General features: G+C 42.9%; 2 protein-coding genes across 3 annotated transcripts in view; both read right to left on the reverse strand.

Moving 5' to 3' along the window:
* Positions 1-86: 86 nt before the first annotated feature.
* On the reverse strand, positions 87-4,224 carry LOC114788457 (uncharacterized). Of its 2 annotated transcripts, none has more exons than XM_028978280.1 (5): positions 3,541-4,224; positions 3,178-3,251; positions 2,345-2,404; positions 1,600-1,717; positions 87-964 (listed from the first exon to the last, which is right to left on the reverse strand). In XM_028978280.1, exons 1-5 carry the CDS (start codon positions 3,758-3,760, stop codon positions 486-488), a joined length of 951 nt encoding a protein of 316 aa, XP_028834113.1. In that variant the 5' UTR covers positions 3,761-4,224; the 3' UTR covers positions 87-485. The 2 variants fall into 2 exon arrangements, with proteins under 2 accessions (XP_028834113.1, XP_028833305.1); XM_028977472.1 differs by having other exon boundaries at positions 1,600-1,750.
* Positions 4,225-6,076: 1,852 nt separating this feature from the next.
* Positions 6,077-23,141, reverse strand: part of slc35f4 (solute carrier family 35 member F4) — a 33,527-nt gene continuing 16,462 nt past the window's right edge. The window contains exons 2-7 of the mRNA XM_028998016.1: positions 11,099-11,399; positions 9,605-9,824; positions 9,391-9,516; positions 8,736-8,928; positions 8,143-8,232; positions 6,077-6,735 (exon numbers count right to left, since the gene is read on the reverse strand). Coding sequence (XP_028853849.1) covers positions 6,494-6,735; positions 8,143-8,232; positions 8,736-8,928; positions 9,391-9,516; positions 9,605-9,824; positions 11,099-11,399 — 1,172 coding nt within the window. The 3' untranslated portion in view covers positions 6,077-6,493. The remainder of the gene's footprint in view (positions 6,736-8,142; positions 8,233-8,735; positions 8,929-9,390; positions 9,517-9,604; positions 9,825-11,098; positions 11,400-23,141) is intronic.

The following is a 23,141-nucleotide window of genomic DNA, read 5'->3' on the forward strand; positions in this document are numbered from 1 at the left end:
TACATTTACAATATTGTGATTGATGATTTGGGGATACATGGGGCACAAAGTCACAAGATAGTACATAATCATTTCCCCGCTAAAGGTTTTTTTTTTTTTTTTTTCATTCTAGGATGTAAATCTTACATTTATTTACATATTTGTGTCTGCCAACAAAATGCAAATTTTAAGTGATTTGTTATTTGATTCACGATAAGTTATTAAAACGAAATGGAGAATTAAAATTTCTGTCCGGCTCAGTAGGAAACAGCTGTACGTATTTTATCATGTTAATGATGTCAGCTGGGAGCCATTCAATTCAATTCATCTCTGGTGAAGCTGGCTCAGAACAGGAAACCAGCCCCTCGACGCCCGACCCTCGCAGTGAGGTGACCGTGTCCTCTTCAGTCCGCCCGTGCCACGGAGCATGTTTTAGATCATCTTTTAAATCAAATGTCATCCATGAGAGTTTTTTTTTCGGGGGGGGGATCATTTAAATCCACAGTTCACTTTCCCTGTTGGGAACCCCAAATCCTAGTTCCGAACTCCTGCTCTGTCTGTTTCCATTCTTTTCTCCTTGATTGTGTACCCTGCCACACATCCCAGTTCCATACATCAGCACTATCTATATCATTTCCTGCAGGTGTCTTATTCTGTCCCTGCACCCTCCAGTCCTGCATCCAGGGCAAGGTTGTCTTAGGGTTCCATGGTGTGGCTTTGTGTTCTGTGCTGTTGGTCTCATGGTCACCTGAATCGTTTGGTATTTGCTTCTGATTCCCCAGGAAATCATCAACATTTCTTCTGTCTTTAGGCTGAGATTGTGTTTGATAGTCATCCCATTCTGGCCCAGAAGACACGGGAGATGGCTGAAGAAGTTCTCGGATGTCCAAGGTCTTTCCTGTTGTCTCATCCCAGAATATGTCTCGTTTTGTGGGCCTAGAAACCAGGGAAAGCTTCTGGATTTCCTGTCCTTCATGACCCATGACTACAAAGAGAGAAAAAAAGCAACATATCAATCATTTTTATTAGCTACTAATTATAATTTACCATCTATGTAAAATTTTGTAGCTATGGTTCTTCAGCACTATTGTTAGAATCCAGATGTCTCCTGGTATCCTTATTCTGCATATTCAATGCATAAACATCAACTTCATATATTTTTTACAGGGTCCTTTTGGGTCCTTCTGCAGTGCACAATAACATTTCTGGAAACAATGCCTATTTGGCTGCTCAATTAACACCCTAGTCAAGTTCTCAGCTAAAATCCATACAGTGGCATTTCAGTTGAATCAAGTGTGGTCTAATAGGTAGAGAAGCAAAGCGTATTGGACTGTTACCCCAAAAGGACCAGTGTTAGAGACATCTGTTATGGCACAATTTCAAAGGTCATATAAATATAGCGTAGACCTTAATATAATTGCTGAAGATTATAATACACATGGTATCATTTTGTGCGATGTTGGCATGCAGTGCTGTTTTTGTGCTCCTTTTTTGGCAAGTTTCCCCAGTATCATCACCATAACTGCACATTCAGAGTGGACCTTGTAAAAGCCTGTCTGTCTGAGCCCTGATAAAAACCCAGTATGCCTCTGACGCATCCGTCCTTGGCACTACACTCACTCTCGGACGCTCTCTGCATGCCGCGCCGCTCCCTGTAGCGCTGGTGGTGGCCTCGGCGCTTCTTCTTAGCCTGGTGACTGAGCATCGCCTGCGCCTCCAGGAACCCTGTCGAGCTGCTCTGAGGAAACGGGCGGAGCTTTAGTTCCAGTTCCTAAGTAGACGTCAAGACACTTGTGGGCGACAATATAATGGTGAATGGCTAAATCAATAACCACTGAAAACTGTAGCTACCAAGATTTTTTGGATTTTTTTTATTAAACCTGATTCCTGTCGTCTGATGAATCGATGCCCAGACAGTTATCTTAATTATTTTATAGACAGAAAGTGACTTTTGTGGACAAACAATTTAACAATGAAATCTGGTGAATTCTGAAGTTTCTTTATTTATTTATTGAGAATTGATGGACGCTGTTGGCTCTCTCTGTACCCTGAAAAGTTTCCCTGGGTGGGAGCTGCCATGGCTGCAGCCCAGCCCACTTTCCACTCCACCAACACAGTAATCAGACACTCAGGGACCACTGGAGCTGGGCTCAGTGCACAACAGCTGTCTGCAACTCTCTTTTTCCAGTTAACACCCATCATTTTCAGCCTTATCATCTCCCTCTGTGTCATGTTAATATATGTCCCCCGTCTCTCTTTTTACTGAGAAACTACAATAATTATAAATGGTCAGGTTGCCACTAACAATTACATTTCCCTGTCTTTACTGTGAAATTGAAACAGACTGGTCTGATTGCTTTGTTACCGTTGGTTTATGGCTCGAAGCATCTTTCTGTCCAGTGGGTGAAATCAGTGGCTGCCAGGCCTGGGAGCAGAGGAAGAAGAATGATGAGAGGACAAGCACAGGCTCCCCTGTGCCCAAAATGTCTCCCGTATGACTCTAGCTCCATAAACAAAATCCGTTTTCACGTGAACCCTACAGCTATTCCGTAACGAACACCAGCCAGCATATGGCGACTTAATTCGGCTGCATTGTCACAAACAACGCTCCTCAAATGGCACATATAAAGCTGGCTTCAACACAGCAAGCACTGCCCAGCAAAGCAGCAAGCTCCAGCGCGAGCTTCTGTGCACACTACAGTCAGCGTTAGGAGAAGTTGCCTGTAGCAGCGTCTGAGTGTCCAGAACTAATTTGATTTAACTGTATCGTTGTGGGGGGCGGTGCACAGCGATGGCGTTAACCAAGGCTACCCAGCTGCTGCGCCGAGCCCTGCGGCAAGGACGGCCCTATCACTACACCTACTGAGGCAAGCGCCAACCCCGCCGCACCTGGGGTGCATGCCACGCCTGGGGTGCATGCCACGCCTGCTCAGCTGGCTTTTGGCTCTGACTGCAGTGAATGAGCAGGTTGCTATTGGAACTGATGTAAAGTCTCTAGGAAAATTTTTAAACATTAAATCAAGCATGACTTTGCCACAAGTTGCTTGTACCCCACCTGTCAGGATTTCTGTTCAAATACAGAAAATGAATGTGCATATTACACCTACGCAGAGCAACAACAAAGTGAAATAATGTATCTGCACTCGTAGCACATGACAGCCTTGGATTAGATTCCTTAATTTGGGTGCATTTTCTTACCTGGGCTCTCAGTGGAGGGTGTGAATGAATGATGCTTTGGCTCTTTATATCAGTAGACACCAGAGGTAGAGCACCTGTACACACAAGCCGCTCACAATGACTGAAGAACACAACAATGTCCAAACTACTCAGATACTCTTACAGAAAGAGTGACATTAGTGCTGCGACGATGGTTTTGGTTGGACTCGCTGGTTCATTTTTAGTCCGAAAGTTCATTTAGCCTCTGCTACTCATGTTTTAGTTGCAGATCATTCAAAAGAGTTTGTTTTGCAGCAAAAACTCATAATTAACACTTTATATCCAACTAGACAAATTCTAGTGAATTCAGTTTTAATGGAACACATGAAAAACAACTAAATTAACCTGAAGCATGTAAATTTGAATGCAGCAGAACATCTTGTCTCAGAGGGGGTAGCTTTGTATTCCTTTGTGGTCCCAGAACCTCTTGCAGTTGCTCATGTGTACGGTCCATTGGTGAAAGCATCCATTCAGAATTCGGATAGCTGGGCTTCAGATTTCCATCAATCTCTACATGTGAAGGAGCCACCTGGCAGATCTTTGGGCGAGAATTGGTTGATCCCATTCTCCTGGTTTAAACCTGCTTTTTGAGCTCATTAGTTGTACAAGACAGCCTTCAGCAACTTGCTAGTTTCCTTTAGGAGTCTTGAGAACTCACTGGAACAATGTCGTCGGCAGCCCTCAGTGTATCACACTCCCCAACAGATCCAAACCGCTTTTCCGTTCAGCTTCTAGAGTGATTCGTTTTTCTTGAGCTCTTCGAGAAATCCCAGGCCGGATTTTTCTTTCTTTTTCTTTGTTAAATGACTTACTGTCCCAGCAGAGACCTTCGTCACTTAGACAAGTGGAACAAGCGAGATGCTTGCATTTCTCTTGTATGTAATTGTCCAGTATGCACAGAAGATTGCTGTGGAGGTCGCACTAAAAACCTGTTGAAGAGCTTCCATTGACCCTATGACTCCTTCAGAACAATTAGCAGGAAAGTGTGAGCGCTTTTTAATTATCCTTCAAATGGTGAGTATGTGTACCACTTTTTCTCCCTTTATATTTTCCAGGTTCATTGTAATGAGGTGTTACCATGGTGACTATCCCTGCAGGTTACTCTGTAACTCTGTGTTAATCCTTGAGAGGGCCCGTCTTTTTCCCTCTGACTGCCCAGGCATGTGTGGCCCGCTGGGGACCGGGTTTGATGATTGACAGAGTTAGTAGAAGAATGTGGAGTGAATGAACCACAGAGCTGAGTGGGCGTGTTGGAAATGAGAGAAGAGCAGAGCGCCAATGCAAGCCTTCTGGATCCAGGTCATCACAGGTTTATCTAGTGCCAAAAACTCATGGCCCATTGTATGCACCTAGTGGGTATGTCTGTGCATGGGATACAAAAATATTCTTACAAAATCCATACAAAACCCATGCAGACTAGAAGTTGGATGGAGATAACAGCAACATTCACTGCACATACAGTGCATGCGGAAAGTATTCAAAGCACATCTCTTTTTCCACATCTTGTTATATTACAGCCTTATTCCAAAAATGTTTTTTTTCCCTCAGAAATCTACACACAACACCCCATGATGACAACGTGATAAGTTTACTTGAGGTTTTGGCAAATTTATAAAAACTGAGAAAGCTCGTGTACATGGTAAATATGGAATTGTTGATGGACAGTGCAGAGGCGTGGTGTGTTGGAAGGGCATTGATCTTCAGGCTAGTACATAGGTAATTGTGATCTGCAGTGAGCGGGTGTCTGGGGTGCAGCAGCAGGGATGACGGTGGGCGTCACAGGAAGCTTCAAGAGCTCATTTTCAGCTATTCGAAGTTTTAGTTCCAAAGGTTTAAAAATTTTTATAGGAGCAATTTTACAGGTTCTTTAGATCATTAATTCCCAGTGTACTCCACTATCCACCTACTCTGTGTTGGACATCTTGAAGTCCTCCTGCATCTGCATATTTTTTCCTATTAAACTCATCCCAGCTGTTGGAGGACAGGTTCTTGGGTTGTCCTGAGGTTTCTTCCTCCCTCGAATCTCTGAATATTGCTTTGAGACTATGAAAAATGCTGACACACCATAGAGAATGCTTTAAACTAAATATATATTATGTCGGATATAAATCTTGCCCACGTACTCCACCGTAGGTTGGTCCATAAAGAGCTATTGCTCTATCACAGCAGCACACATCCCTTGTGCTATTCATCCCCACGTTGGCATTTGAGTTAACAGACTGACCCAGAATCTGCCCATTCAGCAAATGCCTCATTAGAAAGGCGTATTTCATAGATATGGAGGCATTGCTCAGCCCTCTCTACACTAAGGACAGTGTGCTGTGAGGGTGTGTGCATGTTTGTGATAGCGTGTACTTTTGTAGGTGGGAGGTTAAGACTGTGAGAGAGGTAAGACACTTTGACACTTTTCTGTGTGTGTGTGTGTGTGTGTGTGTGTGTGCATGTGAGGCAGACCTTGGTTGAGTTATATAAAAAGCACTGTTTTGGAACAAACCCTGAAAGGTTTCGGTCTTAATGCAGAATAAGCAATTATGCTTCTGCCAATGGCGGACTCATTAACATATCGGCCCTCCAATAATTTCTGGATAGATTTGTAGAGATTTGTTGTTTGATTGGCTAGTTCTTTTGGAGACCTGGGTGGAGCATCCTTTTCCTCACACATGCTGTGGTTGATTCAATGGTGCGTGTGACAACTCCAACTGGGTAAAAATATATATATTATTTCCAGTTAATGAAAATAAGTGTTATTGTTTTTATTATTTATGCCCTTTCTTAATTTACGTAGAAGGGCATACACAAAAATAAACAGAATCAGGTACAATTGCTCATTGTCAATCTTTATTTTTGTTCTTAAAAAATTATAGCATAGTATATCCCCCGACTCCTCTTCTGTACAGCATAATACTATGAGTTACATTAGTCTCTGCAGTTCTACGGGTATATCGCTCACAGCATTCAATTAATACTGAGCCTAACAGTCCCTGATCATGTATATATTCACAGAATACAGTCCAGGGTCCAGGGCCTTAGCATTTCTAGGAAAGGGTCTGGGATGAGACGTGCAAAAGGAGGAAAACTCTCCTTGGAGTACAAACAATAAGTCTCCTTTGAAAAATACTGTGGCTTCTCTTGCTCACCCCACACCTCTTAATGGATGGAAGTGTTTACTGACGCCAAGTCTCCCACAGCTTGGTAGTAGCCTTTTACGGCTATTGGTCAACTGGCAGCGACACAGGAGCTCCACTGTCAGCAAAGCAGATGTTCAGCCGGCACTGGGTGCTTTTCAGGTCAGCAGAAGTCATGCCAAAGGAATGGAGACAGCACCATTGGCCCTGCTACGGCTACGTGTGTGGATGCTGGATTCAGTCAGCTCTTCACCATGATCCTCAGCCTTCTTGTCAGCTAGCGTGGCCAGAAAGCGCAACGTGAGGGAATCCCACTCTTCTGGAAGGAGCATCAGCAGGAAGCCCAGGCAGATGATGCAGGTGGCAGCCAGGCGAACCACACTGAAGATCACCTCATGCTTCAGGACATCGATAGCTAAAGTAGTGTAATAGGAGCAGAGTAAAAGGATGGGAATGTGAGATTTTAATTTCACCTGGTGTCACATGTTCAAAATTCTTCCCAGCAATTTTTGGAAGGGGATGTTTATATTAGAGCAAAGAATTCTTGTTGGAGGAGAAATTCTTGCTGCCCATGGGAGTATTTTGGGATTGACTACAATTTTAGTTTTGTCTCAGACAAAAGGTGACCAATTTGAAGGAAATGTTAAGGAAATTTTTGACTACTGTTAAAATATCTACTGACAACCAATAAACAACCGATTAAAGCCCCAATGGTATTAAACTGTGCCACAGCCCATGGTTCAGTGTGGTATCTCCATACAGTTTAGACCACGATTCTTGGATTATTTGTTGTGTGCTTCGGAGTTTGTTCATCCTATGAGAAACAAAATTTGCAATAAGTGTAAAATAGGATGAATTTTAAAAACAGATCTTTTGTGAATGCTGTGTATTTGAATCTTTCTCACTCAAGAGGATTAAGGATCATCAGAAACCAGCTACAAAAAAATACTATAATTTCTGTATACGGTCCACACAGAGTTACCATGAGCTTTTTTAATAATAAATGGTTATGTTAATTGAATTCTAATTTTATCCACTGATAACACAACAAAACCACAAGTGGTGTTTAAACCACAACAAAACCTCAACATAACCTACTGACCTTCATACATGCCCTGTATTTAAAAGACAAGAACCCTCAGGAGGCATTTAGTGTCTCCTTAGCAACCCGATCCTGCTTCGTATCAAAGGCAACAGAGTGGTGATTGAGTTTCTGTGGTGAGGAAGAGGATGCTAGGGCAGGACTGCAATCCTGCTGCGTAATCGTTTTTATGGTGGGGAGGGCGGTAGCAGTGTTGAACACAGATGTAGTGACCTTTTACATGCACAACTGCATTGGTGGTGGATTGTATATCTGCTATCATAAGTTAACTAAATGACAGAAAGAATATTACAGATCCAAACCTTATCCATTCATTTTCTTGACTTGCTCCAACTAGAGCCTGTCAAAAAAGCCTGCACAATTTTCATGCCTTTTTTAGAACCATAATTTGTTTGCTGTTGCTTCTCCTTTTCTACTTGTCACTCTGCACCATTCAATCTGAACAAGAATTTTAAAGCTGTCACGAGGAAACTCCCTTCCTAGCTATAGCACCTCTCACTTTCTAGTGCCAGGTTGTGCTTTATGGGGAATTAACAATGCAAATTTAGTTAGTATTCTGACTCGATCTTGTACACATCTTGGTCCTGCATCTCAGTCACATGATGAATCAGTCACACAATTAGCTCAAAAAAAAAAATCTGTTTTGGGTGTTATTTCCTATCAGGAATGTGAGAGGAGCCCATAGTGTGGAAATGGGGAACCCCATGATTCAAAGCACACCTGCATTTCCGGGTACACTGAGTAAGGTGCCGATGGAGATAAGGATGGGATAAGTCAGCACCACCCCCACATTGACCAAGATGTTGAACACTGGCGGGAACAAAGGAAAGAAACAGACAGGAAGGAAAAATATAAAAAGTGGTTAAATGAATAAATAAACACATAAATTCTAATTCACAAACACATAACTAATAACAACAATAGTATACTGCATATATATATATATATATATATATACATATATTACACACATATATATTTTTTAGATATTAATGCACTAATGTACAGTTTAATAATTCATAAATACAAGTGAAATATGTTTATTTTGTGCAAGTTGTGTCTTCTGTCAAGGCAGAGTTTGATAGGTGAAAGATTGTAATTTTGATCATTACAATATTTTGCATCATTAGTGCATATGGTTTATGCACTATGCATATGGTTTAGGCATTCAGGCATTTGGTTAATACTTTCTGTTTCATAATTTAATGGAGATTGGGATGGATATTAATACTGTGAACTTTTTCTTTCTACTGTGGTATTTTTCTTACAAAGTGTGTGAGTGAAACACACACAAAGACAGACTGTTCACTCACCCAACCAAAGCCCCGCCAGACCACACAGGTACCCCCATGGCAATGAGGAAATGGAGCCCCAGTGTTCCACCCGTGTGAAGTAGAGGATGAATGGCACACAGGAGATGAAGACAAGGTTGAAGAACCCCATTGTGGAGAAGAAGTGGGCTGCCTCCCCGAGGTTGGCACTGCCCAAGAACATCTTGAACAGGACCTATGGAGCACAACAGGCTTTTTGCTAGGCTACTATGGAGGTCTGGTTGCCATTTTATTTAATGTTGAAAATATTCAGATTTTTGGGACAGGGTGCTTCTCAAAATATTTAATAATTCAATATTAACTTGTACATCTGGTTGTTGTATTTGCCATGAGTACCTTGATTTGACATTGAACTGAATTCCTTTATTTCAGTAGGTCAATATAAATCCACCAGCAGTCAGTAAACTCTTTAAGAGAACAAACATGTATGCATGAGCACCACAGATGTGTTTGGTCTGAAGAAGACGAGATGAATTCGAAGAATGTTGTTCTACAGCAGAACAACATTTTACAGTTGTGTTCCTGAAGAACCTCCTCCTACCCACACCACTCACAACCTACTATGTTTATTATTGGGGAACTATGATATAATCAGAGAAATGTTCAGCAAAGTAAAGATTAAATGGTCTTGTCTCACCTTATACAGAGCTGATGTGGAGGCAGACCCTACTGCCAGGGCCACACCCATAAACGAATCACCATGGAAACCATCCGCATAAGCCATCATGACGATTCCAGTGATGGCCATTATCGCTGCCACAATCTGCAGGCAAGGATCAGTCTTAGGGCCGTGATTGTCAAAAGCAGTCCTTTCTTTAATCAGCAGATTTAGAAGATTTTGTGCTACTGACCCGAACGCCCATGAAGCGGTCCTTTAGGACAATCCAGGACAGCAGGAACACAAACGCCTTGTGACAGCAGTAGAGAGCTGACACGTCGGTTGCTGTGAGTTTGCGTAGCGCCAGCAGGTACAAATAGTTTGTGAGCGTCCACAGGATGGAGAAAGGGGCCGTCCTTTTCAGAAACAACTTCAGGGTCATCCCCTCTTCCCCAAAAACTCGGCTGCATTCCCTGAGCCAGTAGAGAGCGAGAGCAGCCGAGTCAGTTCAACACATAAGTGTAAAGCATTCTATAATAAACACATTAAACGTAACAGCAGAGAAATCTGGACAATATTTAAGCATCAGGCAGACCCAAGGTTCTGACTGATGCAATTCACCTGGAAGATGGTTTTAGTTGCTCTATTATAAAATCTATTTGTTACTTACTCTTTAATGAGCTCTTGTATTGTCTCAATTTGTGGAAAAAAAAGATGTAGCCAAATATGGTATGATTAGTCAAGTACATATTCATTACCCCAGCAGAACTCTAATGCAAAAGCTTCTGATTCATGAAGTCTAAAAATACAGCACATTATAAACTGAATCTGAACCATCTGGAGAACAGGAATGACAACCAAAAACAGAAAGCTAAATGTCCCACGGAGCGTACACAAATACGGGAACAGCCCTGGAATAAAACAGAATATGATTAAGCTGTTAATGATGTTTAATAAGGTTGGGTTTTTATTTTTTTGTTTGTTTTTTGGTCCTTGGAGGCTGCACACTGTAAAGGATGCCTTATTATTCTATGTTGCGCCAGGGTTTTCTCTGAGCCAGGGTATGAATCACTTTAAACTGCTTTTCTGTGGTTTTGGAGACCAATATGCTTTATATGCATCTACAATATACATCTTCTCCACAATTTACGCCATACAGCCACAGTACATTTTTGTACTTTTATTCAGTATGAAGTCAATGTTTTTAAAAGAAGATTTAGTGTAATTTTTAGTGTGCTGAACTTAGATTATATGTATCCTTGTATGTATAAGGAATTTAAACCAGTCCCAAATGAACTGTTTTCAGGGGTGCGTCTTATGTTAAAGGAATGTTCTGCACCATTACTAGGTAAAGCCCAATGCAAAAAGTGGTGGAACGCATTTAGAGGAACTGAAAAGCATTTTGTTTTTTTATCCATTAGTAGGTCCTGTTAAGGGAATCATGTGCCACCCAACAAAAATGTGGATAAATGTTGAAACCAGCTCAAATTGCTGATGTTTTTACAGGAAACTGTGGTTTGGAAGAAGTTGGCAAAAGGAAGTCAGCATCATCAACCTGAGACAGTGTGAGGTAGCAATTTCTGCCAGCAAAAGAATGAAGTCTCATCTTTCCACTTGTGTAGAATCGGGGCCAGGAAGCATCCAGGAAGTTTTGGCATCTTGTTGCGACCTAATTCCCTAATGAGACACTTCAGCGTTTATGATCTCAGCAACATAGTGGGTTTTTTGAAGAACTCTGCAGCCTCACCTGAACTTCTGCATGGGAGTTTGTTTCTCCCTTGTGGTGGCCACGTGACCGGAGTAGTACAGCGGGAAGAAGAAGAGGTTCCAGTTGCTGCTGAACCATGAGATGAAGAAGGGGCAGGAGAAGGACTGGAAGGTGAGTTGGATGACCTGCGTGGTGCCCACCCAGGACGAGGAGACACACAAGACTACCAGTAGGCCACCAAAGACCTTGAGGATGGCATTGGCACAGGTCTGGTAGGGGGTGGCCTCCCTGCTGACATCGCTGGCTGGCGTCTCCGCGTGGGATTCAGACCCCTCGTCTCCTAGAGGGGAAAAAGAGCAGCGTTGTCATGAAAGCGTGCAATCGATGTTCGTGTGTGTGCATGTGTGTATGCTATCTTGCACAAATCCTTAATTGTCATCTTGTGCGAACAAACTGAGAGGAAGCGAAACTGCTGATCCAAAGAAATAATGAGCCATAAGAAAAACCTTAAGCAAGAAGAAGAAAAGGGAGGCATGCAGATATCTATTCATCCGAATGTCATTAATTCAAATTAAAATGTGGTTCTTTAGTTCTAAACCAAAATAAATTCATGGTGTTCCTGGAGCAAATTCTGACACCGCAGCAATATGTGCTCCAGTGGACGACCAATTATATTCATATAGGCATAATCATCATTTTAATTGCTCCCATCAACGAGGGCAATAAAGCATGGAGAGATATGCAAGCCCCGAGAAAATAAGAGCAGAACATGCACACGCTAGAACCAATATGGGCATTTTCAAATCGGTATTTAGCTCAGGCGTCAACATGTGAACAACTGTGAAGATCTGTGTTGAAAAATGAAAAGACTAAAGGCTACAAAAAAAGTGTTTCATGAATTAACTAAATTATGAATAACCTTTCCCATCTTGAATGTGTTCACCAAATGAATGTTTGTATTTTATGTAATAATTTAGCTTATAGTATTTAATATTTAGGTTTAATTATTCTAAATATTTGAAATGGAGCTTTCTTTGCTCATTGGCTCCCGAGAGAGATCCTCGCCAGGGTCTGTTCAGTTGTCCTGAATGCCTTTCTGAGGTACGTGGTGGGATGTATCGATTAAACGCCCCTAGTTTCAATTACATGCAGTAGAAGCACTAATGGGTAGCATCGTTTTTAAAAAAATGTGTCTGCTTAGCACAGAGAGAGCGCATGTCAAAAATAGCTCTAGAGGGTCATTAAACAACAGCGATGATAAAAATACACAGCACATAGCCGTCCACATTGTGCACAGAAAGGTATGAAACACACACAGTGACACACCTGTCAAGTCAATTGGGAAATGTTGTGTCATTTCTGTCACCACGTTATAAGTAATGTAATAATCATTTTTATTTTTATTGGTAATTCAATTAAATGTTTTTATTTTAATGTCCAGCACTTTTGTCAGCTCCTTTGTTGTGTTAAAGGGCTTTATTAATAAATATGGCTTGGTTTGGTATTAGTAGGTGACACAGTCCATCTGCAGTCATTCCCAGCCATGAAGCACAGTGAAGAAATTAATTGAGGCTAGTGTTGTAGTGTTTGTGTCTCTAGATTTCCAGATTAGATTATGTCTAGATTATGGAAATGCTCCTTTAGTTGGCCTCAAAAGAAAAAGGTTCTGTTTCTATTATTCCAATTAAACAATCTAACCTGGCTAAAAATGAAGGAGACAAAAATTGAATGAAACAAAAATGCAGCATGATGCACAGTTTGGAACAACCTGTGAGCAACAAAGTACCAATCAGGTTTATGTGTGTGTGTGAGTGTGTGATTTGAAAGTGAGTACTATGAGACCATCATGGAATAGCCAACATCCGCTATACAGAATCCCTCAGAGTGATCAATTTTCACTAAGACAGGAATAAAAAATGACAAGGCTTGGCAATCGTTTACAGGCGGCTGGGTCAGCAAATCTCACATTCACACACACACACAAACACACAAACACACACACACACACACACATCATGCACACAACCCTTATCTTACATACACATTCCTGCTATATTGTAATCTCGGCAATTCATTAGCCTTTTGCATGTCCTTAGTAGGCCGTGAGCATAAGTCCCAGGCTATTACTTTTGCACTAGCAAACAGATGCTGAATCAGCAAGTAAAGTTACACATGTAATAAAGAAAAGTATCAATGAGAGCCCAGATAAGGTTATAGGGTGTAAATTCTCAGATGTCAATTGTCTGTCATTTTTCTAATGCTGCATCACTACAGTTTTTCCTCAAGGTTTTTCTTTAATTCAGCCGACACAGCCTTTCAAGCATGGCTGGAATTGTAACTCCCTCTTTTTAATGCCTCATATGAAATGTGTCATTAATATTTTAATGAACCAGTTGGATTGGCATTTCTTGTGCAACTGTGCAGTGAATTATCTTGCAAAATCTGACAGTGTGGATGACTTTTAAAACCCTGTTATGTCATGTGTTATAGACTATTATTAATGAGGTGTTATCTATATAGACTATTATTAATGAAGTGTTATTAAGAGTTCAGTTCAATACATATTTTTTGTTTTATAACAAACACAACATTAGTGTAGATATAGCAACACTTTAGATTGAGTTCAATCAATCAAAGCATTAGCAAATACACTATGATTATTAGGTTTCCATTTGTATGTGCATTATCCATTAAATTAACATTATTTTCAACAAATGCTATGTGGAACTTTTTTATTTAATAGATTCACAACCATTCGGGTTGTTTTATTGTTTATTATATAATTGGCAAAATATTTCGAAAGTTTAGCCTAGAAACATATCAGTCATCAAAAAAGTAATAGCTCCAGTCTTCATCATTAAATACATGATCCTTGGCAATTCCAAATCATCTTTCATAAAGTGATATTTTACTTTACACTTCATCCTATACTCTTAGGTTTAGAATTTTATTTAAAACATATATTAAAGTACTAAAACTAATCCTAAATGTGACAAGAATCGTTTTTTAATCTGATATTGTAGAGGCCCAAACTCCCTCTCAAGTAATGTCTAGTCTTGCCGGTCCAGATCAATATCAGACCATCGGAATTTTTCCAGAAGCTCTTCATTAGCCACTTTGGCTGTGTCGCCGTTTCAAAGTCATGGTCGATTGTTGGTATGTCACACACATCACAGTAAAATACACTCTCTGATTGCGATCACCCACTCTCAAATGCGCCAAATTCTTCATGACAGTTCAGCCATTACAGACTATTCATTCTTGAACACAACACTGTGAGCATCAGAGATCCAACTACAGCGGCGAAGCACTGATAACATTTGAGTACAGTCAGATTGTCAAGGTTAGCACACCGGACATAGCTGCCAGTAAACGTCAGCAGTTCATGCAAGTGGATAACATGACCAGGCCCAATAGGAGTATTAGACAGATTTTAAACAAGATCACTTGTTATAACATGTAGTAGTGTTCATTATTGTATATTCCTTGTTAACTTATACTTTTGAATTATATTCTGAATCCACTGATCACCTTTGTTCCGACAGCTTTAACCTTGATGGCTTTTGCATTATTGGCACATTATTCAGTATATTACACAACTGAGCCTGACACCCTCATCGTCTGACACAATGTTTTGTGCTGAAATGAAAACCAAGGTTGCACATTGCAGAGATGAATAGAACCGACTGGATCATCACGGAGCGTGCGCGCCGTACATTTAATATAGAGAAAACACACATAAAAAAAGCGCATTTTACTGTTTACACTACGTGAACTCATGTTACTATACACACACACACACACACACACACACACACACACATATAAATATATAGAGCCATATATATGGTTCCTTACCTTCAGAAATTGGGCAGGTAAGGACCTGTGTGCTGTAGGAGCTTAGAGGAGCCACTCTGGCTGAGTGTTTCTTCATCCTCCTACCCGAGCAGAAGTCCCAGAACAGGACTGTATGCTTTTCCTGTGTGTGTGTGTGTGTGTGTGTGTGTGTGTAGGTGGCTGCACAGCTCAGTTACTCCAGCAAACTGTCTTCATCCCTCAGTCCCCACACAGGTGTTTCCCCTGCAGCTGCTTCTTTCCTCTCCGTCTCTTTCTGTCGCTCTTGCCTCTGTCCTTCACTCTGCTTTCCCTCGCTCTTCACTTCTTTTCCTTCTGTCTTGCACTGACCACGGGCTGCCACTCAGTCACCACCACATTCACTGTCTATTTGTTCACTATATCTCTCTCTCTCTACTGTTGCGCTGTCATGCCGTGATCCAATGTCTCCTAGGGAGACAGTTTCAAGTGTGTGTGGAGGGGCGCAATAACTCCCCTCATCTCCTCCTTTCTCATCCCTCCCCTCCTGCACCCTCGGTTCTCCGCCTCTCAAGCTGTTTGGTGCATCCCTTGCTTTTGTTTGGAAGGTAACCAAGCAGCTCCAGCTAATTATGCTGCGTTAGGCTCTGTACCATTCTCTACTTCTGTCCCTTAGCCCTGGTGGCTCACAGTGACCATTCCTGGAATCAGAGCAGTTAATTCAACAAATAACTCACAGTTTTGGGAGGGTTAACCATGTCATGGACACTAAGCAGTGCAACTGATCACGGCTTTCACCCAGTTTCACCCCCTTTCTCTCTCTGTCTTGCCCACTCATCCTCTCCATCGCTCCCAATCATCTCTCTCTGCCTCCCCTGCACTTGTCTTCTGCTCAAGCACTCTTCAGGCAGCATTATTTATAGAGGTCTCGTCTTGACGTTGAAGCCACTGCTCGGGAAATGCAGCGGATGGCTATCAGGGCTCGTGGTTTAACCCAGCTTTTTCAAACCTGTTTCTCCTTTCCCCCGTCTTGACTCTTTAACAGCTAAAAGAGGGTAAAAGCTCCAGACATAAAGCTGCTGGTCTCATGACAGCTAAGCTGAGGTAGTTGAAGGGCTGGTCGAGTCTGGTCATAGGCACAATTCACCTAGCCTGCACATTAATGGACTGCATAATAGTGTATAGCATTTAGGAAATTAAGTCAAAGAGTGTGGATGTTATCATTATATGACTTTGAGACAGATTGAAGCACTCATATTTTATATGAAATGGTATGCCCCATCTTTGGAGAGTAAATTGGAATTCCATAGATTAGACAACCCACTTGATTCATAAGGAACTCACACGCTGCCTTTCTCACCCACTCTCTCTCTCTCATGGGTTTCCATTATGACTTCAAAGGCAATGTCACAATGTTAATTTGTTCCACTGATGCTTTTCCCTGAAAAAAATAATACACAAAGGAACTCCTTCTAGTAACAGAAATTCACTAAGCCTGCTTAAATGACCAAAACTCAGGAGCACAGAAGGTGAACTCTGAACTCTTTTCTCTGTTATGAATATGAATCTTTTGGCACTGTCACGTCCATGAACTGAAGGGGTAAGGAAGCGCAGAGGTGGGACATTCTGGTAACAGTGATTTATTAAACAACACAAATCAAACCAGCGCGAGGGGTGAAAACAGGGGAAAGAAGGGGAAGAACAAAAACAAACCAGCAGGCGTGTGGCCTGAAAAACAACTGTACACACAAGTAAGTTGTATGATCCACAAAAAATGTTGCAGCCGCCGCCTGGCAGCTCGACAGCGCCTTCTGACCACCCTCCAGATTGGTCCCAGGTGTGTCTCCAGGTGCACTCAATCCTGACAGAGCCCCCCCTCCACGGGCTACATCAGTAACATCAGTGGAGTAGGCGGGGTGGACGGCGACAACAACAGGGCTCCTGCCTTGCTGTGTCCTCCCACCGGAGGACCCAGACCCTGTTAGCCTTGGTCCCTCCAACCTGCACCCAAAAGTCAGGGCCAACCTTTCCGGGTACGTGTGGGCCCTGTCTCCGCAAGTTCTTGCTCCCTACCCCGTGCTTATTGCACCACTTATTGCACCTGCGGTTGGTGCCTTCTGCTGCCAGCGCCCCCGTCTGCAGTAGAGGATGTCCACCAGCCTCCATGTCACATGCCCACCACCATCTCTAGCATTGTGCCCAGCCCCTTGTGGGAAGTGCTGCCAACTTCCCACAAGGGGCTGGGCACAATGCTAGAGATGGTGGTGGGCATGTGACATGGAGGCTGGTGGACATCCTCTACTGCAGACGGAGGCGCTGGTGCTGCACTGCCATTCTGCTGGGGAACGTCCGGGCAGAGGGAAGGCGTCCAGGCAGAGGGAAGGCATGTTTGCAACCGGAGTTAGAGACGTGGACTTCCTGTTACCTCACGACGATCATGGATGGATGCGATGGCCGGAGCCAACAAACTCACGTCATTGTCGCTCTTGTCGACATCCGTGTCTTCCCAGTCCACGTGAAGCCTTGCCAGCGCAGAGTTCCTAGCTTAACATGGCGAAGATCGTGGGGTTGCATCCTCATCCTCACTCCCCGATCCCACGGGCGATCCTCCAGCGCTCCCCGCTGGCGCCCGCACTCACCACGACTGGCTAAGATCTTCCTCGTGTTTCTTCTCTGCCTTTTCGCTCTGTGCTTTCGGTTGGGGCTGTGACATTCTGTCATGTCCGTGAGCTGACAGGGGGAAGGAAGTGCAGAGGCGGGACATTCTTGTAACAGTGAACAAAAACAAACCCGCAGGCATTTGGTGATTGCCACAGCTGAAAAACAACTGCACACACAAGTAAGTTGTACAGTTCACATAAAATGTCTCAACAGCTCCTTATAACCGCCCTCCAGATTGGTCCCAGGTGCATCTACAGGTGCACCCAATCCTGACAGGTACATGAGAGCGGTATCACCATCATGATTACCACGTGTTAATTCTCTGTTATTAACAAAAAAAGCAGTGGTGGCCTAGCGGGTAATCGGAAGGTTGCAGGTTCAAATCCCAAACCTCCAAGGTGCCAGTTCATCTTCAGGTAACATTTAAATTTGTGGCATTTGGCAGACACCCTTATCCAGAGCAACTTACATTCAGATGGCATTCAGAGATAGACCTGCTAGAAGGGAGTTACCCAGACTGTCACAGGGGGAATTCGATGACGTACTTGCAGACATACTTTGGGCGTGGGGATAAACCGTCGTACCGGTAGAGGACACTGGGCGAGCGGGGCAGGAGGACCGGGGGCGCCTGGCCGGCGAGGAATGAGGACGCAATGGACGCGCTGCAACGCAGCAGGGAGTCAGTTCGGGATCTTTGGGAAGGACCGGGGCAGAGGAGAACCGGAAGACGGCGGGTTTCAGGATGGTCTGGGATCTTGGACTGGACGGGAGTAGGTCTTGGGCGGCAGGACGGTAGGGGAGCATGGAATCCCGTCTTAACCAATGGGCCAGGTAGGTTCAAGGTCAGGGGCAGGTAGAGGTTGTAGCCAGGAAGTTCAGGTCGGGGTTCCTTTCGTGGTTTCCAGGGGATCAGGCAATTCTCGAAGTCGTGGGCAGGCGAAGGTCGTATTTCAGGAAATCACTATTGTCGTAGGTCGGGGGTGAGAGAGCTAGCGTCTCTGGCGAGTAAACTCATACAAAGAGCGGGCGTGTCTCCTTGGGGTTACCTCACTTTTATACTTGCCACTGCCCGCTACCATTTCCTCTTCCAGGTCGTCGTCTCCCAGGCTGGTGAGGTGACCTCTAGCGGGCTGGAGGCGCGTTGGCCATGACACAGACAGATTACTGGGCAGATCCATCTGATTTATACACATCATGAATATATCCTAGAGAACTATCTTACTATGTATTGAGTATGCAAGAATCAAAGTTTTGTAATACTTTCGTGCTTTCAATATAATAATCCCAGCTGGACAGGCTCCATGTATAATTCATTACCCACAATCTCCAAAAAAACAATACAACTAGGGCTGCAACAACGAATCAATTGAATCGATAAAAATCGATTACTAAAAGAGTTGGCAACGAATTTCCTAATCGATGTGTTGTGTCGCGCGACGCGGAGACATTTGATTATTAAAAAAAAAAAACTTTATTTGAGCGCGGAGCGGAGTGAACACACTCGGTCTCTTTCACGCACAGATGCTGGCAGAGTTTAGAGATAGACAGCGCGGAGCAAGAATAAAAAAAAACGAGCGGAGGTAGAGGACAGATACATGGTGGTGGCAGAGAAATCTGCACGAAATTATGCAAAAGCAACATGGCACGGCACGGGAGCACCACGGCAATTATCCAGCACCTGAAACGTGTGTTTGATGAGGAGGAAGGTAGTTCAGCAGCAGGGGAAGTCACTACAGAATCCTACTTTAGTTCCGTTTTGAAGTGAGGAACGTAATGTCCCTGGTGCTGGTGTTTACTCGTTATCCAGCTTGACAGGCATGACAAGTTAGCGTTACCGCGTTAATAACAGTAGTAAAGCAGGGGTGCTATAGTTACTTTGCATTAAAAGACTAAAGACGTGTTTTTATTCACTAGCCGTTTTTGACCATTCATCTTTCAATCTGTTGTCATGTATAGCTACACTGCAAAAAAAGCTTTTCTTACCTAGTAATTTTGTCTCGTTTCCGGTCCAAATATCTAAAAAATCTTAAATCAAGATTACTAGACAAGAAAAATGGCATGAGAAAATTAAGTGATGCTGTCCGGATCCGGACCGGAGTTTCATGTTCGTCCTGTGTAATGGTCCCTGATCGTGTTCACCTGGTGTCTATTTATATAATTGCATAAAACTATCCTGTTCGTGTCTGTTCGCCATCGGGTCATTGTGCGTGTTGATGTTCCTGTCTTGTGCAGTTTGTATTAAACTCCTGTTGTATGAAATCGTGCGAATGCGTCCTCCTTCGTCGCCATGTCCAGCCCACCCGTGACAGATGCTTAAAACTTCTGTTTGAGATTATATCTCATTAAGATTAGTTTTCTTACCCTATTGGCAGATAATTTTGCTTGTTTTAAGCAATTACTTAATTTTGAGATGTTTTTTCAGAAAACAAGGCTATTTCATGTGTTTAGTGAATGTATCTTGATTTAAGATTTTTTTGATATTTGGACTGAAAACAGGAAAAGTTTAGAAAAGCATTTTTTGCAGTGTATATTCTGTGACAAATATATTTGTGTTGTACTTTTTAATTTAATTTTAAAGTTATTTTATAGCACTTGGTCATCTTAAGATGTGTTTAAATGTGGTGTATAAATGAATCTTGCACTTACTACATTGATGGTAATAATTTAATGAATAAGCTTCAAGTGAGCTTAAGAGAGAGATAGAGTGTGTGTGTGTGTGTGTGTGTGTGTATGTGTGAGAGTTTTGAGTGTGTGCGTCTGTGAGTGTGTGCATCTGCAGTGCAGTGTAGAGAACAAGTTCTGATATCCAAACAAATCCTGTTAAATTTTCTGATTGGTATTGTTCTTTATTTTTTTTATAAATGATTCATCGTTCTGGCAGCTCAGGTGGCACTTTGTTTAAAAAAAAGTCTATATTTGGCAGATGTAAAGCATACATGTGTATGTTTTTTGTGTTAGTCCATTTTTATTTTATTTTATTATTATTATAACAGCTCAAGGAGCAACATGTTTGTGCACTTTCGAAAGATTTTGGTTCTGTTTTTGAATAAAGGGTTGGAAATGAATGATTTTCTGTTTTTTTGTTTTTGATCCGATTCTACGATTAATCAAAAAAAGAATTGACAGATTAATCGATTATTAAAATAAACATTAGTTGCAGCCCTAAATACAACCCAACAAAAGTCCAGTGATGAAGTTGAGGGCTTTATTCAAACACTTGTACACATAGAAGCTGCATGACCACCTAGCTCCAGCAAGGTATATCTTTACCTAGACAGGGCCGTGCGGTGGATCTCAGAGCAGCTCATCAATTAACACAGTACTTCCATGTATGCCCCTAAAACTAAAACTTACTGCCATGCTATTGGTAAGAAATTAAGATAATATAACATATATAATCTTACAGTCTGAACCAAGAACAACACCCCACACACTACAATGCCTACATAAACACTACATATAGCTTTGTCCACTCCTAAGGGCAGGGGATTGGAGATCTCAGGACAATTGGGCTTTATTAGGGGTCCCTGGAGTTTCTGTTCATCTATGTTTTCCACCTCTTCACTATGTGGGTAGCACAGTTGTGGTCTGGGAAAGCTGTCTGTTTATAACTGTGTTTTATTCCTATACTGTTACGTCATTTGGGTGCTCTGTGTCTGGTGTGTGTGTTTTTCTTTTCCGGCCGTTGGCTGTGTGGAGTTTGGGATTGTTGGTTCCAGTGGACGGCCAGAAGAGGATAGAGAAGAGAGTTTGGGTATGTTAGAGCCTATCTCTTCTTTTGTGTGTATGTTGTTCCTCCTTTTGAATGTTGTTATGTACAGCACACTAGGATTTAGTTGGTTGTTTGACTCCTCACTGTAAATAAATGCACAATATTTCACTTTGGTCTGGTTCGTGTGTATTCCCAGGCTTTTGTTGTCACAAAGCGTGAGTGTTTTCGTTAGGAATGTGATTTCGCTTTAAAAAAGGTGGGTATGGAATTGCCTGTACTGGTATCACCCCAAGACATGCGGCTCCCCTTGGAAGCTCCAGATGCCGCAACATGGGGAGCCGCTGCAGACAATTTTGCCATCGTCAGAGGAACCGGAACACGTACAACTGTCTGGAAATCCTTTTGATGTTGGGTGTAATCAGAATCAGAATCGTATTTATTTCATAATCCGAATCGTATTTATTGACCAAGAAAGTGCAAGCACATACAAGGAATTTGATTCCAGTAGATGGTGTCTCTCAAGTACAGAGTAGAAAAAAACAACAACAATGTGCAACAATGTGTACGGATGTGTGTAAGTGTTATTTTACAAGTTGTGGAATTTGTTTGTGCTGTATATAAATAACTACATCTACTGAAATAAATAGGCAAAAACTAAATCCTATAATCAAAGTGTACATAAAGTTCAGTGTGCAATGTTGAAGGTTATTTGCAGTTTCAGCTGTTTAGGAGGGAGATGGCGAGGGGGAAGAAACTGTTCCTGTGTCGGGCGGTCCTGGTCTGCAGGCTTCTATAACATCTACCAGAGGGTAGGTCAAAGAGCCTGTGAGCAGGGTGTGAGGGGTCTGAGATGATTTTCCCTGCCATTTTCCTGAATCTGGAGAGGTACAAGTCCAGGATAGAGGGCAGGGGCACCGGTGATCATTTCTGCTGTCCATACAGTCTGCTGCAGTCTGATCCTGTTTCTTTTAGTGGCTGCCCCATACCAGGCAGTGGTGGAGGAGCACAGGACAGACTCAATGACCGCAGTGTAGAACTGGATCAGCAGCTCCTGTGGAAGACTGTACTTGCCCAGCTGCCTCAAGAAGTACTTCCTCTGCTGTGTCCTTTTGAGGATGGAGGAGATGTTGGTCTCCCACTTCAGGTCCTGGGAAATGGTGGTGCCCAGGAACTTGAAGGTCTCCACAATAGACACCGGCTGTCTGATATGGTGAGGGGGAGCAATGTTGAGGGATATCTCCTGAAGTCCACTCTCATCTCCACAATCTTGAGTGTGTTCAGCTCCAGGTTGTGTTGACTGCACCAGAGTACAAGCCGCTCAACTTCCTGTCGGTATGCAGACTCATCACCATCCTGGATGAGCCCAATGACGGTGGTGTCGTCTGCAAACTTCAGGAGTTTTACAGTTGAATTCCTGGAGGTTCAGTGGGCAACACACTCGCCTAAACAAATCCCTGTTTGTCCCTGAGCAAGACACTTAATGTAAATGTAAATGTAGAAGAGCAGTGGGGAGAGAACACATCCTTGAGGGGCACCAGTACTGAGGGACTGTGTTCCAGAGTTTGGAGGTGAGGAATTCAGGCACAATGGTGTTGAACACCGAGCTGAAGTCCACAAACAGGATAATGGTGTAGGTTCCCGGGCGGTTGAGATGTTGCAGGATGTAATGCAGCCCCATATTCACTCCATCATCCACTGACCTGTTTGCCCGGTAGGCAAACTGCAGGGGGTCCAGCTGGTGTCCCGTGATGTTCTTTAGATGGGTTAAAACCAGGCGTTCGAAGGATTTCATGACCACAGACGTCAAGGCGACAGGTCTGTAGTCATTCAGACAAGTGATGGTGGGTTTCTTGGGGACTGGAATAATGGTGGAGCGTTTGAAGCAGGTGGGTACTT

The sequence above is a fragment of the Denticeps clupeoides genome, chromosome 1 (genome assembly GCF_900700375.1).
Source record: "Denticeps clupeoides chromosome 1, fDenClu1.1, whole genome shotgun sequence".
NCBI lineage: Eukaryota > Metazoa > Chordata > Actinopteri > Clupeiformes > Denticipitidae > Denticeps > Denticeps clupeoides.

Bases quoted from the DNA above. Each gene is read 5' to 3' on its own strand.
- LOC114788457 (XM_028977472.1), bottom strand. From the start codon at position 3,760: ATGGGATCAACCAATTCTCGCCCAAAGATCTGCCAGGTGGCTCCTTCA. The intron at 2,405-3,177 runs GTAAGAAAATGC...CTCTGCTCCCAG, and splicing joins ACCCTCCACTGAGAGCCCAG to GCCTGGCAGCCACTGATTTC. The intron at 965-1,599 runs GTGAGTGTAGTG...CTCTCTTTGTAG, and splicing joins CATGCAGAGAGCGTCCGAGA to TCATGGGTCATGAAGGACAG.